Source organism: Balaenoptera physalus (genome assembly GCF_965194825.1).
Source record: "Balaenoptera physalus genome assembly, chromosome: 7".
Lineage (NCBI taxonomy): Eukaryota > Metazoa > Chordata > Mammalia > Artiodactyla > Balaenopteridae > Balaenoptera > Balaenoptera physalus.
Window position 1 is genome coordinate 21102066 of NC_138886.1, and position 18416 is coordinate 21120481.

At 41.2% G+C, this 18416-nt stretch overlaps 1 protein-coding gene across 6 annotated transcripts in view; it reads right to left on the reverse strand.

Moving 5' to 3' along the window:
• The window catches only part of SNX30 (sorting nexin family member 30), a 127026-nt gene that overhangs the window by 62974 nt on the left and 45636 nt on the right, over nt 1-18416 (reverse strand). For all 6 annotated transcript variants that reach the window (XR_014265653.1, XR_014265654.1, XR_014265655.1 and 3 more), the window contains exon 2: nt 10252-10443. Coding sequence is in view for 2 of the 6 variants with exons in the window: in XM_082469202.1 (XP_082325328.1) it covers nt 10252-10443 (192 nt within the window). In the remaining 4 variants the exon portion in view is untranslated. The remainder of the gene's footprint in view (nt 1-10251; nt 10444-18416) is intronic.

An 18416-nucleotide genomic window follows, 5' to 3' on the forward strand; every position in this document is an offset into this window, starting at 1 on the left:
TGAAAACAGAAAAGGTTTTGCCCACTCTTCCATATTCTGCCAGGACCATAAGCTTGAAACTATATTGTATTTTAGATGATTTTTTAAATCTAGAAGGAAATAATAGTAAATTATCATTGTATTGCAAAAAAAAAAAATTCCCTGAATTTAAGTTTTCTGAAATATGATTGCAACACTTTGATAACAAAAACCAATATTAAATAAAATTAATTTATACCAAAGCAGGATTTTTATACATTAATTTGTCCAAACCAAAATTATGTCTCAGATAAGCCATTTTTCCCTGTGAGGGTACCTACCGACTATACGACGGTCACAGTTCTCAGAGGTTAAAGCACAAGACAAAAATGGTTCAAACTACATTTTATAAATTTATTGAAATCTTTCAAGCCAAAAGTCTGTTTAAATCCATGGAACCAAGAAAATCTTAAAAACACATGAACAAGGGACTTCCCTTGTGGTGCAGTGGTTAAGAATCTGCCTGCCAACGCAGGGAACACGAGTTCAATCCCTGGTCCAGGAAGATCCCACATGCCGCGGAGCAACTAAGCCCGTGCGCCACAACTGCTGAGCCTGCACTCTAGAGCCCATGTGACACAACTACTGAAGCCCGCGTGCCTACAGCCCGTGCTCCGCAACAAAAGAAGCCACGGCAACGAGAAGCCCGCGCACCACAGCAAAGAGTAGCCCCCACTCGCCACAACTAGAGAAAGCCCGCGCACAGCAACGAAGACCCAATGCAGCCAAAAAATTAATGTTTTAAAAGGACAGTAACTTAAAAAAAAACAAAAAACAAAAAAACACATGAACAAGAGTCATCCATCAAAGCAGCAGCCAGTGAACAGCTTTGGCATCAAAAATTATGATTTCATCCTTCCCAGAAGCCAGGCTCACGGTCTGAGCAAAACTGTGCAGTTAAAGGACTCAGTCTTGGACTAAACCGCAACTAACTCTTTCTGCCTCTTCTCCCCTTTTCAAAGTTTCACACACCGGCATACGCCCATGAAACACAACCTTCCCGTATGATGCAGGGGTAGGGGTGGGAAGACATGGGGAAATTTGTTTAATTTAGGCATTTGTGATTTATTAGAAGACTCCCCAATGGAATTAGCATTTTAGAACTAGAGAGAGAGAGACAGAGAGAGAGAGAGAGAGAGAGGCAGAGAGAAGGAAAAAAATAAATAGAATAGTTAAATCCAAATCACTACTGATGAATCTTTAGGCATAAGGGTGGCAGAAATATTGGCAGCAGTAGCCTGGCACTCCTCCTGAGGCAGGGGCATGAGCAGTCCTAGCATCCCTGAGATGCCACCAAGCCTCCCGGAGCCTCAGTTTCCTCAACAGTAAGAAGGCAGTTTGGAAGGGACATTCCTCAAGACCGCACGGAGTCCCCCAGCAGATTCTGTCTGGGGACTTGTCGATGATTATGGGCTCAGGAAAGGTCTATTTTGAAGGGTGACAAATCAATGCAACTCACTTTCACTGTAAACAGAACTAATAGAGGGCTCTACTTTCTGCCCTCTTCTGTCACATGATATCCACTGGTTGTTCCTCTTTACTATGGCTTGCAAAACCACTTCATTAAATTATAGTCTATGTAACATTTCTACTCTAACTTTGAAATCAATCTTTGGTAACTACAAAAAGCAGTATGTATGATAAAACACAAGTTTTGTTTCTGCTGTAACCAATTTTACTTTCGAACAACTGCTTTTTTTTTCCTTCTATTTATTTAGGTTAGACACACTTATTTAAAAACTTCAGGAAAATTAAAGAAATAAAAAATAAAAGATCAGCCATAATCCCTCTAAATGGAGATAAATGCAATTAATATTATGGTTTATATCTTTCCATGTGTTTTTCTATGCACAGTCACTCATAATTTCCTATGTCTCTTTAATATATCTTGGACATCTTTCTGTGTCAGTAAGTTCAGATCTACATAATCATCTTTAACACACATGGATATACCATAATTAAACCAAATCCCCATTTAGGTTGTTACCAATTTTTCGATCAATAAACCATACTACGGTAAACATCACTGATAATCCTCTTGAAATTACGAAAGAATATACATGAAAGATGAAAGAGTATACGTATCTTTAATCGACAAATTGTTTCCAGTTATAGACTGATTTATATTCTTAGCATATAGTCTCAATACTGGTTATCTTCAATGGAAGTATAACTGAAAAATAACATGTCATCTTTGTTTTATTTTTGTTTCTTTCGTGACTGTTGTTGTTGAACATCAAGTGTTTGTTGGCTGTATCTTTTTCTTCTTTTGTAAGAAGTCTTTTTTTATATTTGAGTCTAGTCTTTTCCACTTGTGAAAGCTCTTTATAGCAATCTACCTATCATAATTGCCAAATGGCTTTTATTATACAGAATTTTAAAATTGTTATATAGTCAAATTCATCCATTTTTTCCCTTTATGGTTGCTACTTTTAGTGTCATTGATAAGTCTGTCCTCACTGCAAGCTTTTGAAAATATTCACCTGAATTATCTCCTTTATTTATGGCATACGTGTGTGTGTGTGTATATATATATATATATATATATATATATATATATATATATATATATATATAAAATTGTTGCTATGCTACTCCTAGGAATCTATCATTAGAAAACAATGTTTAAACTGTGGCAAAGATACCTGTATAATGATGTTCACTGCAATATTATTTAAAATAACAAATTCAAAGCAACCTAAATGTCCAACAATAAAAAACAGTAGGGGAAATTATGGTATATTTATTCTATGGTTATCAGTAATCATGTCTGTAAAACATTTTTAATGACAAAAATGCTTCAGTAATAGTTTTAAGAAAAAACAGCAGGATACAAAATTAATTATACATGTTTTATGATTTCATTGTGTTGAAATTTTCGACATAAAAAGTTAGAAGAGGGGCTTCCCTGGTGGCGCAGTGGTTGAGAATCTGCCTGCCAATGCAGGGGACACCGGTTCGAGCTCTGGTCTGGGAAGATCCCACGTGCCGCGGAGCAACTAGGCCCGTGAGCCACAATTACTGAGCCTGCGCGTCTGGAGCCTGTGCTCCGCAACAAGAGAGGCCGCGATAGTGAGAGGCCGCGCACCGCAATGAAGAGTGGCCCCCACTTGCCGCAACTAGAGAAAGCCCTCGCACAGAAACAAAGAACCAACACAGCCATAAATAAATAAATAAATAAATAAATAAATTTTTTAAAAAGTTAGAAGAAAAATCTGGGACTTATGATGACAACTTTACATTCAACTTTATTTCCAAACTTTCTAACGTTCTTATACAATACTTATAGTCACATACACAAAAAACTCATTTTTTAAAACAGCTCCTTTAAGGACAGGGGATTTAATAAATCAGTAAAATTTGTTTGATGCTTTGGAAAACAATAACATAAAAAAGAAACCATCATGAAAGAGAAGGATGCTCACACTCTCTGACCTGATAATTATTTTACTTATTTTTACCACCACTTGTTCTAGAAAAGATAGAGTGATACGTGGAATATGATCAAATGACATAAATTAGAAGTAGGTGAGCAAGATAAAGAAAAACAAGGACAGAGAGAAAAAGTAGAGCTGGGAACGAGGCTAGCAAAACGCACTCACCTTGGAATTCTGCACACTTGTTAAAATTGGGCCACAGACATTACTGTATATTTCTGGAAAGAAATCTAGTCTGTTATAAGACATACAGTGCTCATAAAATATGCAGGCCAATAAAACCCCAATTATGAGTCTGTAGTAAAATTCTCCTCTGTGAAATTCAGGGTCTGACTTAGAAAGAAAAATAAAGTACTAATAAGTGTTTATCTCTGTTTTCTAGTATCTGTGGTAAACAAAACAATAAAAAAGAAAGTGCACACCCACAATTCCATAATCAGAGGCGACCACTTTAGAGTTTTGTTCTGTGTCCTTCCTTACGGTGTTCCCATACTCTAGAATGCCCCACAAAGATCATAAGGTCATTCGTACACACCTAAAGTCAGATCTACAAATAGGTAACCGAGCACAAGAGTTGTAATGAAGAATATTCATTCTCACCATTGCACCCTGTGAATATCTTTTTGGTCATCTCTAGGCATCTCTGCCAAATTTTGTTAAGTTTAATACTTTGGAAGACCCAGCACGGAGCCACAGTAAAATCAATCCCCTAGGAGCACATCCAGTCCCCTGGGCCCCACCGTCCCACAAAAGAACTCCTCTTTATTCCCTAGGAGCTGATGGGCCCAGTGACTATGGCCTGGAGCCTTTCCCAAGAATTTTCAGTCAACTGAAAAGTTGATTTTACAGTCAGCTCACTCTAGAGAGGCTTTGTCTCTGTCAGAAACGCCATCCGTCCAGGCCACAGCTGGATCCTAACAAGTCTGAGTAACCCCCTCCCCCAAAAAAGAACCTCTTCCCTTATCAAATATTAGCCAGCTAATCCCATTCTCTTTCAAAGCCCTGTAGCTCTAAGAGCACCTGAGAATGATGCTGAAGAGGTTTCTGGCCTCCTTCTTCTGAAACGAGCTTCCATTTATTTCCTCCTCCTCAGATCTTCCCACCCAGCTCTCTGCAACACCAGTCCCATAAGTAATAAAGTCCTGTAGTTCCTCAACCTGCTCAAATTCTGAAAGCTGGCTCTCCCCTGAGAATACAGCCCCCTTGCTGTCCCATCAAGTGGAAAGCTGCTGGTGTTCTTACATTTCACAAACCTCTAAGACCAAGACCAAGAGTTGCTGTTGACATCCTGCTCCCTCCACACCACTCCTCCCACCCCTGAAAATCCTTTTGAGGCTCATGCCATCAGGTTATAGACATCTCTACCTCTCCTCACACCTGTCATCTGCTGACACCTCTGGCCTTTCTCCTGATTCCCCCGAGAGCACCTCGTTCTTGGGCTTCATAATCTGGGTGCCCTCAAGACGCAGGTGGTTCCCACACACAACACCCACCTCTAAGCCAACTACACCTCACTCCATTGCCACGGCCTCTCCACAGACTTTGTCATCACACAGAAATTCAGACATCTCCCTCTCTAACCGGCACCTCCTGTATTTCAGACTCTTCCATCTCCCAGTACCCCTGGTTTTTCAGCCTCGGGACCTACAGTTCTTGACAATCCATCCACTCCTGTCTTTACTTTCTTCCTTACTCAGCATCAATTCCACCAACCATCACTTCAGCATCTTACTTGCCCACATCCTAAATGCCCCTTCCACACTGTCATTCATACAACTCTGGCAAAAATGCAACCACCTACTGCCTGCTTTTCTAGACTTAGGCACAGTCTGGAGGAAAAACAAAATCAGGGAAACACACTGACTGAAGCAATAAATTCTACAACTGGACCCTCAACACTGTCAAGCAATCTCTTGATACTTCCTTAGTCGACTCTCTTCCCATTTTCCCCATACTTCCTTAGTCGACTCTCCGTGAGTTAATGCAAAGCCTGTAGAAGTTTTGAAAGCTTCTAAGCCCCACTTCAAAACCTCCCCTTTCACTCTTAACGAAGACCTCATCATCTATTCATAGAGAAAACTGCAGATATAAGCAAAGAACCCCTCAACGTCCTGCCACAAAACAAAAACAAAAACAAACCACTTCCCTTCTTCTTCCAGAAACAATGAAAAAAGTACGCCTCCCCCATCAGAGGCCACTCCCTCCCCTCCACTTCTGCCGGGGACACTCTCCGCCCACCTCCTCAGAGGCTTGCATCCTACTCTCCAGCCTTCAACCCACAGTCTCCTTCTCCACCAACAATGGCCACGTGGCACTTAAACAAGTCTCTTTCACCCTTAAAAAACAAACAAAATGCCTCTCCCCCTCAAAGCCACATCCCCCCCTCCAGCTACTGTTCTCTCACTCACTTTCACTGCCAAACTACCAACACTCACCATGTCTTTTCCTTACTTCCCACTCATCCTAACCCACTGCACGCTGCTGTACCACCCCCCCAATGAAGCTGCTCTCACCATAGTCATCAATAACCTTCTCATCGTTAAATCTAACATTCACTTTGTAATTCTTACATATAACTTGACCTCAGCAGCATTTACCTGCGTTGACCACTGAGACATCTGAAAAGAGGAATTAATTGGGGCATAAGCCTTGGAGATGACTATCTGGCGATGGGATAAAAGCCAAGAGGAGGATGGCTTCCAAAGGGAGCTGAAGGCTGCTCTCTGTTTCCCCAACCTCCAGTCTACCTGCACATCATCATCAATTCCAATAGTCAGGCCATGGTAGTAGATGACAGTCCTGGTGCGGGGGATGGGAGGGGCAGTGCGGGGTACTTTCTTGAAAACCATGTCTTCTGAAAGCACAGCACAAGACAGATCTGGGTTCAAGTTTTAACACGTATTAGTTGCATGTCTTTGAGCAATTTTCTTAATATCGCCGTGTCTTAGTTTCCTCATTCGCAAAAGTAAGAATACACCAGTACCTACTTCCTTGAGTGTGAGGATTAACTGATGATATATCTAAAGCACTTAGCACAAAACAAATCACAGCTCAGCCACACGGCGGAACACTACCACAGTCTTAGAGATGATGGCGTAACAGTGTGCTCACTGGCATTTACTAGCAGAGAAAGACATTTGCGTTGTACTAAGTGAATTGGCTGCATGTAAAATGCTCATTTTTGTGAATGGATAGAGACAAATAGTTCAGAGAATTATAAATGATTATTTCTGGCTGGTGAGCTTGTAAGTGTTCTTTTATTTTATTGTTTTAGCTTACTTGAGTTTTCTAATTTCTCTATAATGAGCACATATTACTTACATAAAATAAAATTTAAAGGGTTTCTACTGCAAAAAAAAAAAAAAAAGTACAGCATATGGTAAATGCTCAATAATTAGCTATTATTATGATGTTACTTTCTAGAAGCCTACAGAGAAAACTGCCAGGATCTGCCAGCCCTGAGAAGGCCTCTCCCCACCACTGGAGAGAGAAGATAGCCACGACTTAGACCTCAGGGGGGAACACTTTCCCCGCACTGGCTCTCAGCCCTAGGCTCATTTTAGCTCAGGCAAAAGCAGCTCTGTACTTTGTCCAGCTTTTGTCATCCGGAATCTGAATCAGGCCTGGGAGTCAAAGCTCAAAGTCATAAAGTAAGTATTTGTACAACCTCGTCCTCTGACCATTAACTTTGCTTGAAAAGCTCAGCAGGAGTGGGGTGCTGGGACAAGATCAGGAGTTTGGGACCCTGTGTTCCCGTCTGTCCTCTCTCTCATCCCCATGCATCCCTACACGTCCTTTAATACAACACTCAGGAAAAAGGCTCCAGATGCATCACCAACGTATTAAACCTGGTGTCACTGTTTGAAACAGGAAAAGAAAAGGACTCTCGTTTGAGATCAGAAGTGGAATTCACGGTAAGAAGTAAAACTTAATCCTGCAACAAGTTCACCCTTAACGTGTTGTCCCCGAAGCCAAGTGAAAATGTGGGATTGGAACTTGGAAAGATTATCCTAAGACATTATCTGACTTAGAGGAAAAGAGACAGAAATAAGAGCACAATGGAGAAAGGGGAAGTGAGGACAGAGAGACAGCAGAGGACAGAGTGGTGAGCTGCAGCACGGGCATCAGCCTGAGAATCCGCTGACAGGGAGAGAAACTGCAGGGTGGAGGACAAGCAGGGGTGGGGAAGCGTCAAGACAGGTGAGCACTGCTGTGCCAGGCGGTCACCTTGACATTCAGCTGTTTAGAGCACAAATTCAAGAAAAACATGTTTTGCATTTCACTGACTACAGGGTATAAAATAAGTTGACCCTAGGGAGAAAAAAATAAGTAACTGGAAATGATTCATGGGAGTATGTATATCATCCGAGGACCTCTGAGGATATAATACACATCTAAGCACCTAGCAATGCTGAGAAATACAACCCAGTGGCAAAAGAGACAGGGGCAGACTGTGTGAGTGCATATGCCTGTGCACACATACAAATTTTCAAATGTGAACCAGGTGTGGAAAAGACAAGGCAGTAATATAGTGGTACATGGCAGAAAGTTAATAAATATTAGTTCCCACTCTTCTCTTACTCCTCCTCTCCCTGACATTAGGACTAACTACCTGTATGCAGAAAACTATAAGACACTGATGAAAGAAATTAAAGATGATACAAACAGATGGAGAGATATACCATGTTCTTGGATTGGAAGAATCAACATTGTGAAAATGACTATATGACCCAAAGCAATCTATGGATTCAATGCAATCCCTATCAAACTACCAATGGCATTTTTCAGAGAACTAGAACAAAAAATTTCACAATTTGTATGGAAACACACAAGACCCCGAATAGCCAAAGCAACCTTGAGAAAGAAAAACGGAGCTGGAGGAATCAGGCTCCTTGACTTCAGACTATACTACAAAACTACAGTAATCAAGACACTGTGGTACTGGCACAAAAACAGAAATATAGATCAATGGAAAAGGATAGAAAGCCCAGAGATAAACCGAAACACATATGGTCACCTTATTTTTGATAAGGGAGGCAAGAATATACAATGGAGAAAAGACAGCCTCTTCAATAAGTGGTGCTGGGAAAACTGGACAGCTACATGTAAAAGAATGAAATTAGAACACTCCCTAACACCATACACAAAAATAAACTCAAAATGGATTAAAGACCTAAATGTAAGGCCAGACACTATAAAATTCTTAGAGGAAAACATAGGCAGAACACTCTATGACATAAATCACAGCAAGATCCTATTTGACCCACCTCCTAGAGAAATGGAAATAAAAACAATAATAAACAAATGGGACCTAATGAAACTTAAAAGCTTTTGCACAGCCAAGGAAACCATAAGCAAGATGAAAAGACAACCCTCAGAATGGGAGAAAATATTTGCAAATGAAGCAACTGACAAAGGATTAATCTCCAAAATTTACAAGCAGCTCAGGCAGCTCAATATCAAAAAAACGAACAACCCAATCCAAAAATGGGCAGAAGACCTAAACAGACATTCCTCCAAAGAAGATATACAGATTGTCAACAAACACATGAAAGGATGCTCAACATCACTAATCATTAGAGAAATGCAAATCAAAACTACAATGAGGTATCACCTCACACCAGTCAGAATGGACATCATGAAAAAATCTACAAACAATAAATGCTGGAGTGGGTGTGGAGAAAAGGGAACCCTCCTGCACTGTTGGTGGGAATGTAAATTGATACAGCCACTACGGAGAACAGCACGGAGGTTCCTTAAAAAACTAAAAATAGAACTACCATACAACCCAGCAATCCCACTACTGGGCATGTACCCTGAGAAAACCATAATTCAAAAAGAGTCATGTACCACAATGTTCACTGCAGCTCTGCTTACAATAGCCAGGACATGGAAGCAACCTAAGTGTCCATCAACAGACGAATGGATAAAGAAGATGTGGCACATATATACAATGGAATATTAGCCATAAAAAGAAACGAAATTGAGTTATTTGTAGTGAGGTGGATGGACCTAGAGTCTGTCATACAGAGTGAAGTAAGTCAGAAAGAAAAAAATACTGTATGCTAACACATATATATGGAATCTTAAAAAAAAAAAAAAAAAAAAAGGTTCTGAAGAACCTAGGGGCAGGACAGGAATAAAGATGCAGACGTAGAGAATGGACTTGAGGACACGGGGAGGGGGAAGGGTAAGCTGAGACGAAGCGAGAGAGTGGCATGGACATATATACACTACCAAATGTAAAATAGATAGCTAGTGGGAAGCAGCCACATAGCACAGGGAGATCAGCTCGGTGCTCTGTGACCACCTAGAGGGGTGGGATAGGGAGGGTGGGAGGGAGATGCAAGAGGGAGGAGATATGGGGATATGTGTATACGTATAGCTGATTCACTTTGTTATAAAAAACTAACACACCATTGTAAAGCAATTATACTCCAGTAAAGATGTTAAAAAAAAAACAAAAACAAAGAGTAATTACACCAGATTATAATCATGTTCTCATCACAGAGCTTCAGGTTGATACAATGATTAATAAATTTCAAGAGTAATGAGATATTAACATGTTAAACAATATCATGATAGAAAATAAGTGAAAGTACGGGGTTTTAAAGTTTCATTTGAAAAACTGTAGTATCTGAATATATCCACTCTCCCAAAAAGCTATATCCACAATTGTCATAAAGGTGAACAGAGTTGTACAAAGGAAGGGAAAAAGGAAAGGCAGGAATCATGGCAGTAGGACTTCAATTCTCCAAGACACTCCAGGCAGGTGGACGATAATAAAAAGACCTACTTTCGTGGTGATCCTGTAAGTGATGTAGGTCTCCATCGTACAGACATGCTTCTTGGGATCATCAACCGTGACAAAGAGGTCTCTGGTCTCACCATCGATGTCATCATCAAGTTGTAGTCTGTTGAGAAGGGAAGATGAAGAAGCTGGACTTGCAGGGCCTGCTGGAGTACCGCCGTTGGGCAAAATGAGATCCTGAAGGAAGAAAAGAATCATCTTACAAAGTAGCTAAGAACACACACCTGGAGAACACCAGCAACAGCGGCTGGTTTAGCCAAACCAAGAAACACCTCTAAATACAAAAACAACTTTCAGAGAATCTGATCCTCTCCTTACTTACCATTTCTTAAGTGAACGAGTCTTTTACAACCAAGAGAAACACGACGGGCAATGCTCTACACCAAATCCTGTGGATTCATGTGTCAGCAAGCGCTGCAGGAACCAACAGTTCAGGGACAGAGAACATGACAGCCACCACCATCTTCAGACTTCGACAGAGAGAAAACTCCTGAACACACCACATTCTCTCTTTTCCCCACTTTCTCAAGACCACCACTTGGGCCCAGGTAAACATTAAGGGGCCAAAACCCTCTTAAATATCCAACACATTTAAAAACCTAATCAACCATCACAAAGAGACAGCTAAACATTATGTGCCTCCTGGAATAAGTTCACACCACCACCTATGAAGTATGCTTGCCAAAAAACTAGATATGAGTCCTGAACAAATCTCTAGACACAACACCAATTTATAGGCAATACAGAAGAGTGAGGAACATGTTAAATACTGCGAGGATGCAATCAGCGGCATCTACACATTGTGAAGCTAAAGAGAACCAAAGACCCAGTTTCTTCAGTAAATAAATAAATTGTAAGGAAAAAAGAAAGACAGAGTTTGAAAGAGCACCTATAGATGTAAGGAAACTTAAGAGACCTATCAACAACTGCAGTGGGTCCTGATTAAAACACAGGGTTAAAAGATTTTGAGACATTCAGGAAATTTTGAATATTGATCAATTATTTGATGACATGAAGGAATTATTAGGTGTGATAATGGAAGTATTATGATCTTACAAAGTCTTCATCTTTTAGTAACACATAACTAAAGTATTCATAGATGAGATGATAGGATGTGTGGTATTTGCTTCAAAATAATTAAGGTCGGGTAGTTGGGATACAGATGATACAAGATGCCCCAAAGCTGATCACTGTTGAAGCTGGTACTTGCAGGTTCACTACAAATTCTCTCCTCTTCTGTATGTGTTTAAAATTTTCCTCAATAAAAAAGTTTAAAAGGGGCATGGGGAGCAAGTACCAGAAAAGAAAGGGAAGGAAACATTAAAAACTTATGGACTTCTTTCTTCTTAGGCCTCAGTAGGAAGCCACTTGAATCAATTATGTCCCTATAATATCCAAAAAAGATGCAGTCTTCCAGTTACCTTTTCTGGCTTTAAGATTTGATAAGAGAACAAAGCCCTGTCTAGCAGTAGATGTGAAAGCCTCTGAATGTCACCTTGGAATCATTAGAAGGCAAAGACTAAGGAATATGGCAAGAAAGTGACATGATACTAAGCAAACAGCCTTGGTCAGGAATGTTTTCTGCATTCCTGACCTGTGGGTAATCAGATCACAGGCTGGGCGTGGGTCTTTCCCCAGAATGATCTCTTCTTGTGTGCAGGCTGGATATGATGACTTAGCCCCCAGAGAAGAGGACATACAGGAAATGAGAAGTCAATCTAGCAGTCATGTCCATAAGCTCCAGATGAAGATGGCACATCTGGAAAGAGAGTATGGAATGAGGCAGAGGGAAGCATGGTCTGGGGTCAAGGGCAATGTCACCCAACTCAGTGGGTGATGGAAACTAAACAAAAAAGGTACCTTCCTTTGTCCCCCTGACCACAGATAATTTAATCACATCCTTACTTATGCAATGTCAAAAATACTTTTGTAATTACTGAAAGGGTACCATTTCACAGAAGGTACTCATGGGAATGGACCCCACGCCTCCACTTCTCAGCCCAGGGTCTCGTCAGCTGGGAAGGCAAGCCCCTCAGCAGCTGCTCTCCGTGTGGACCATAGAACCTAGCTACAGCAGCATCCCACGACCTGCTTCCTCAGCACACTGATGTCACTGAGGGCATGCAGTGTCCAAATCCCAGGGTCTAAGGATCAGCCAGGGGACAGCTTCTCTGGAGCTCTGAGACAACCATCACATCTTCATCATTTCAGTAAATATTTAAACACTGACCTCAGGCAAGGCACCATGCTAGGCACTGAGGGGCCCACCCTTACATTTTAACAACACTAGCTCACTGGGCCTCAAAAAGGCTCCATCACCTATGGCTAAACATTGCACAAAAGAAAGAATGAATTCAAAACCTTTAGTCAGATAAGCCAGCATCAGCTCAGACAGCAATTTTCCACAATCTGGCCTGAACTGATCCTGGAACCCACTATGCTGTTTCATATTTCTCATCGTTGCTTACATAGCGCGCGCGCACACACACACACACACACACACACACACACACACACACACACACACCTCTTTTTTATGTAGAGGGCTCCAAGGATCTCATAGAAATCTGCTCAAATGCCCCCTCCTCCTAGAATCCTTCCTGGATCCAGCCCCTGACAAAATTAGTCACTCCCTTCTCAATACCTTGAAGATACTTCCACTGAAGCAATTTTCACAGTTTTAATCATTTATTTATATATATATAACTTATCCATAAAGCACTGTGCGTCCAACAACTGTAACTGTGCCTTGTTCACCTTTGTGTGTGTGTGTGTGTAATTACCCATCCATCTGTTTGCCTGTCTCCCAGTGACTCCAGGCCAACTCCCCTAACCTCAACTCCCCTAACCTTTGCTCTGGGGACTTCAGCCAATAACCCTCCAGGAACGGCCCACATAAAGGTCTAAAAGGTCTTGGCCAGACAGAGGGAACTGAACTAATTCTCAAATCAGTTAGCGGGGGCTGGGGAGGAGAGAGTCACCCAGACCTTGTCACACAGCAGATTCTTTGCTTTAGGACTACAAAACCAGGGAAGATACCCACACTCTTACTACAGGGTGCTTCCCGTAATATTATTTGAGCATATATGAATAGCTAATGAGCCACGGATGCCTGGACTTTCCTAAAAAGGGATGCTACCATCTCCGATTTCCATGGCACGTCTGTGCGCAGGGCTTCCACATTCTTATTTCGCTGCCCTCTATGTCAACCTCAACCTTGTGAGGTTAGCAGACAGATACTATCTCCACTGATGAGAAAGCCGACTCAAAAAGGTGAAGAACTTCTGTATCCAAATGTATGGAAGCCAGTTATCACTCTACTGAGTTGAGCTCAGGTATCTGGTTCCTAGTTCAAGGGTGTTATCAAGCTGAATCCCCTTTGTGTGGCTTTCCCTAACCCAACACTGTCCCTCATCTCCATTCTCTGGCCATAAATCCTTTTGGGTAAACATGAAGCTTCTGTTTTTAAAGCCAGTCGAGGAATGCTTCCATTTTCCCTTAGGGTCTTAATACAAGTTATCTCCCAGATAACTCCCCTCAAGATATGGTTCCCACGAGAAACAAACATGGAGGGAAAAGACAAAAATCTTAGGAGGAAAGGGCAGGGGCTCAGGTGGACTCAGCGACCCAGGCTCCTCCACCCTCAGAGTCCTCCGGTAGCGGGTTTGCTTCACTGAGACCTGAGTTCTAGAGCATGTATTGTGGGAGGGCAGCACCTTTACAACTAACACGAATTACAAAACGTGAGAAGTGAGAGAATCCCTTGGCTCAACACAAAAGCCTCCTGTTTCATTGTTGCTGCCCTAGAGTCAGTCCTCCTTACTGCAGCCAGAATGCTCCCTGGAAAAGGTCAATCAAAACATGTTACCCCCCTGCTCAGAACTCTGAAAGACATCCATCCAAACACATTCAAAATAAAATCCAGACTCCCTCCCGCAACCCACAAGGGCCAACATGATCTTATCACAGTCTCTGACCTCATCCCAGACGTTCTCCCCACTCCCCTCCAGCTCATCCTACTCTACACACCTGGCCTTGGCTTATCTGGACCTCAGGGCCTTCATACTTGCTGCTCACGCTGCCTGGAACACTGCTCTCCCCTCCGACTGCCACTGGCCTGGCTCTTCTCCTCAAACAGGTTTCTGCTCAAATGACACCTACTCAGAGAGGCGTTCTCAGCCCACAAAAATCTAAAAATATCCCTGCACCCTCCATCATTTTCCAGTCCCTTCCCTGCCTTTATTTTCATCATAGGACTTAGCACTGTCTGAAAATGTATTATATATTAACTGGTTATCTGTCTGTCTGACTTCCCACCAGTCTGTAAATTCCACAAGAGCAGAGACTGTGTCTTCTGGAACATAGTAGGTACTCAGTAAGTATCTGATGAATGAATGAGTTTTAGAAATGACCCAACTCAATCTCTTGCCAATATAAGCTACTCAATAAACGTCTGCTGAATGACAACAAAACTGAGGCTAACCTGGACGGACTGCCCAGTTTTGAATCCCGGTTCTACTATTTACTCGCAGCATGACTTAAGTAAATTCCTTAATCTCTCTATTGCCCCAGCTTCCTCATTTATAAAATGGGTATAATGGGATTGAGTTAGTTAGCATATGGAGCAATTGGAACAGCACCTGGAACATGGTAGGCGCTATATCACTATTAAAATACTCAAAAAAAAAAAAAAAGTCAACTTGTCTACAACTGTTCCTGCATCCCCTTTAGACTATGGGGCCGGGTTCACAGTAGACCATAAATACTGCTGAAAATTAAAATTGCACCTAGAGTTACAGTTGGTGCCTTAACCACACCTTCCTTAATGATTTCCCTGTAGCAATAGATATATCTACAGTAGCCTTTGTGAGAGTTACAACTACATAGTTGATAAATACATGAAAACTCCTCAACGCTCCAAAATATCAATTCTTGCTATGCAGTTTCAGTTATAAGAGAATTTCTTCTCCCCACCACCCCTTTTTACTTAGGAAGAGAAATACATAACCAGGCCACTTTGGAAACTGCCCTCGTTCAAAGAATTTCAGTTATAAGATCCACCAGTGTGGTCAGCCAGCCGCAAGAGAGATTAGTAAAATAACGTTAGTCACCAGCAAAATTCTATATTACATTAAACATAGGGATTATGAAAGAAAGTGGTATACCTTAGGGGCCAATATGGACTTAATAAAAACAAGTCATGCTAAAACACTCTAATTTCTCTTTTTGATACTATTAGAGGAGTGTGGGCAATATGATGATCTCGTTTCAGAAGAGCTTGCCAAAGCCTCTCAAGGCATCCTGACAGCTACAGGAGAATGAGAGCTCTCTGAATGCACAGACTGTACCTGACTTGTCTTAATTGACCTCCCTCCTGCCAGGCACACAGGAGATGCCTGAAGAATGAATGTGCCCTGCACAAACTGAACAGAACACTCCTGACTGTTGACTTTGCTGTAAAGTTAAATTTAGGCCAACTATGGGCAATAACTTCAAAGGGAAAATCTCAAAATTGTTCTGTTCAAAGATGTTCATAACAGATCAAAGAACACAGAGTGAACCCTGGAAAAGCTCCAAAGGCTCACTAACCAGGAAATGATCGTGTTTACATTAATAACAATGTTACACACTCACTAAAAAATTATAAATCTAGACTTCTGGACAAATGCACTGAATTAATAAGCTCAGGTCTTTGCTTTCTCCCTCCTTCCCCCTTCCAGATAACAACCACCTGGAGAATGGGAGAGAAAGAGCAGTGGGGGGGCGGGGAAGGGGGGCAGATAGTGACTGGAATGAGTACCAGATTAGAAACTAGGAAAGGGCATCATCCAAATGCCAAAAGTTTTGAAGATTTCCTACTGGAGATAATTGGGACTCAACTGAGAAAAGAACTAAGAGGTATCTTTAACCCATGTCACTAAGGTCACTTAGGGTTATCAAGGTTACCTAAGAAGTAGAAAATGTCCTGAACCCTCACAGACACTCTAATTTGAATTTGCAATTGTCTGGAGGGATGAGGGTATGGAAGGGCCCACAGTGGGGCAAAGGAGGACCCCCAGAGTGTCTGGCTGCTGTGAGCAAGGGGGTGCCAGCACAGGCAGATATATACCATGTGAGGACCACCAGCAGAGGGTGCCTTGCCCCCAGGGCTTCATCTAGCCAGGAGGGGTAGAGATGCAAGAGAAAGGTCAGAGGAACATGAAGGTGCCTGCTTACACCTTCATGAAGTCAGCTGCCCTGGGTAGGTCCACCAAGCACAAAGGAGGCAAGACCGCAAATTCTGAAAAGGCTGGACTCTACCGAGATGGGGAGAGCGCCTAAAACAAGATGGAAGCCAGGCTATTCTGGATCCAGACACAGAGACGAACTAGGCCAAGTCTTCCAGACCGACTGTCCCTGACCCCGGTTTTCTTTCTTCTGATTCTTTTCCCAAGGAGAGACCACTCAACTGATTTGATTCAAGAAGACAATTCTAACATCAAGTAGATTCAAGAAGACAATTCTAACATCAAGTAGAAACAGGGGTATTCAGTGAATTCCCTGGCAGTACAGTGGTTAGAACTAGGTGCTCTCACTGCCGGGGCCCCAGGTTCAATCCCTGGTCGGGGAACTAAGATCCTGCAAGCCGTGCAGTGAGGCAAAAAAAAGAAAGAAAGAGAGAAAAAGAAAAAAGAAACAGGGGATCCAATAATTCACTTCTTCTGGTGAGAGGCAAATAGCAGGCCTGTATTACCTCATCAGACACAAGAAAACCGAAAAATATACCAGCCTATATTAACTCATCATTCAGACCCAAGAAAACCAAAACATGAGGAAAAGCAGCACAGTCCTTAAGAGCAGATAAATATATATACATTTGAAAAGATTTATCCCGTAAAACACTACACTTTAGTCCACATCTACCTTGTGCTCCCATTTAAAAAAAAAAAAGTCAAAACAAAGTAGAAGAGAACTGTACTTCACTGTACAGTAGAAACTAACACAACATTGTAAAACAACTATACACCAATAAAAAAAAAAAAAAGAAAGAAAGAAAGTGGAAGAGGGGGACTTCCCTGGTGGCACAGTGGTTAAGACTCCGCACTCCCAATGCAGGGGGCCCGGGTTCGATCCCTGGTCAGGGAACTAGATCCCACGTGCATGCCACAACTAAGAGTTCACATGCCACTGCTAAGGAGCGCTCGATCCGAAACTAAAGGAGCCCGGCTGCCACAACTAAGACTCGGCACAGCCAAATAAATAAATAAATATCTAAAAAAAAAAAGAAAGTGGAAGAGGGAATAAAAAAATTAAAGCATAAATTGAAAACAGAAAAGAAAGAGTAAAAGTTATAAATAAAACCAAAATTTAATTCTTCTAAAAGAATTAAATATAGAATTATATTAATATAGAATAAATACAGAAATATAGAAAGAAGGAGGGGAAAAATGAGCAGGCAAGAACGATTTAAATCTTACCTCTGTGTATGATTATAAATTACAAGGATGTGCTATGAATAGCTATGCTAATAAACCTGGAAGTCTCTTTGGCCATACACTGCAGGAAAATGTACGGCCAAAGAGAAATTAAATTGATGTAGAAAACCTAAACAAATAAATAACCTCAGAACTGCTGTCAGAGAACTTTTACTGAAAGGTGAGCTAAGCCCCAATGGTTTTACAGCTGAGCTCTAATGAACCTCAAGGAGCAAGTCCTGTTTTATTCGAACACTCTAAAACATTTAAAAATGAGAAAACTTTCAAATCATTTTATAAGGGTTACCTATATTTGATATCAAAATAGTAGGACAAAAAAGGAAATTAGATGTAAGTGTAAACTTCGTCAGTAAAGTAACAGTAAATGGTACATTAGAAGAATTTGTTTAAAAAGAAAGAAAGAAAAATAATATACCAGGATTGAGTCAAACATAATCCAAGAAATCAAAAGTGATTTAACATTAAGAAATTTATTAATGCTATTTATTACATTAACTGATCATAGGATCACCGTCCAATATAATCATGCCCACAACTACCAAAATGCTTATTGGTATCATACACTGGTAAATATCAGCCATTCCATTAAAATCTCTAAGTAAAATTAAGAAATAAAAGGAAGGTTCCTAAATATGTTAAAGAGTATATATCAGAAAACATCAGCAATGAACCTTG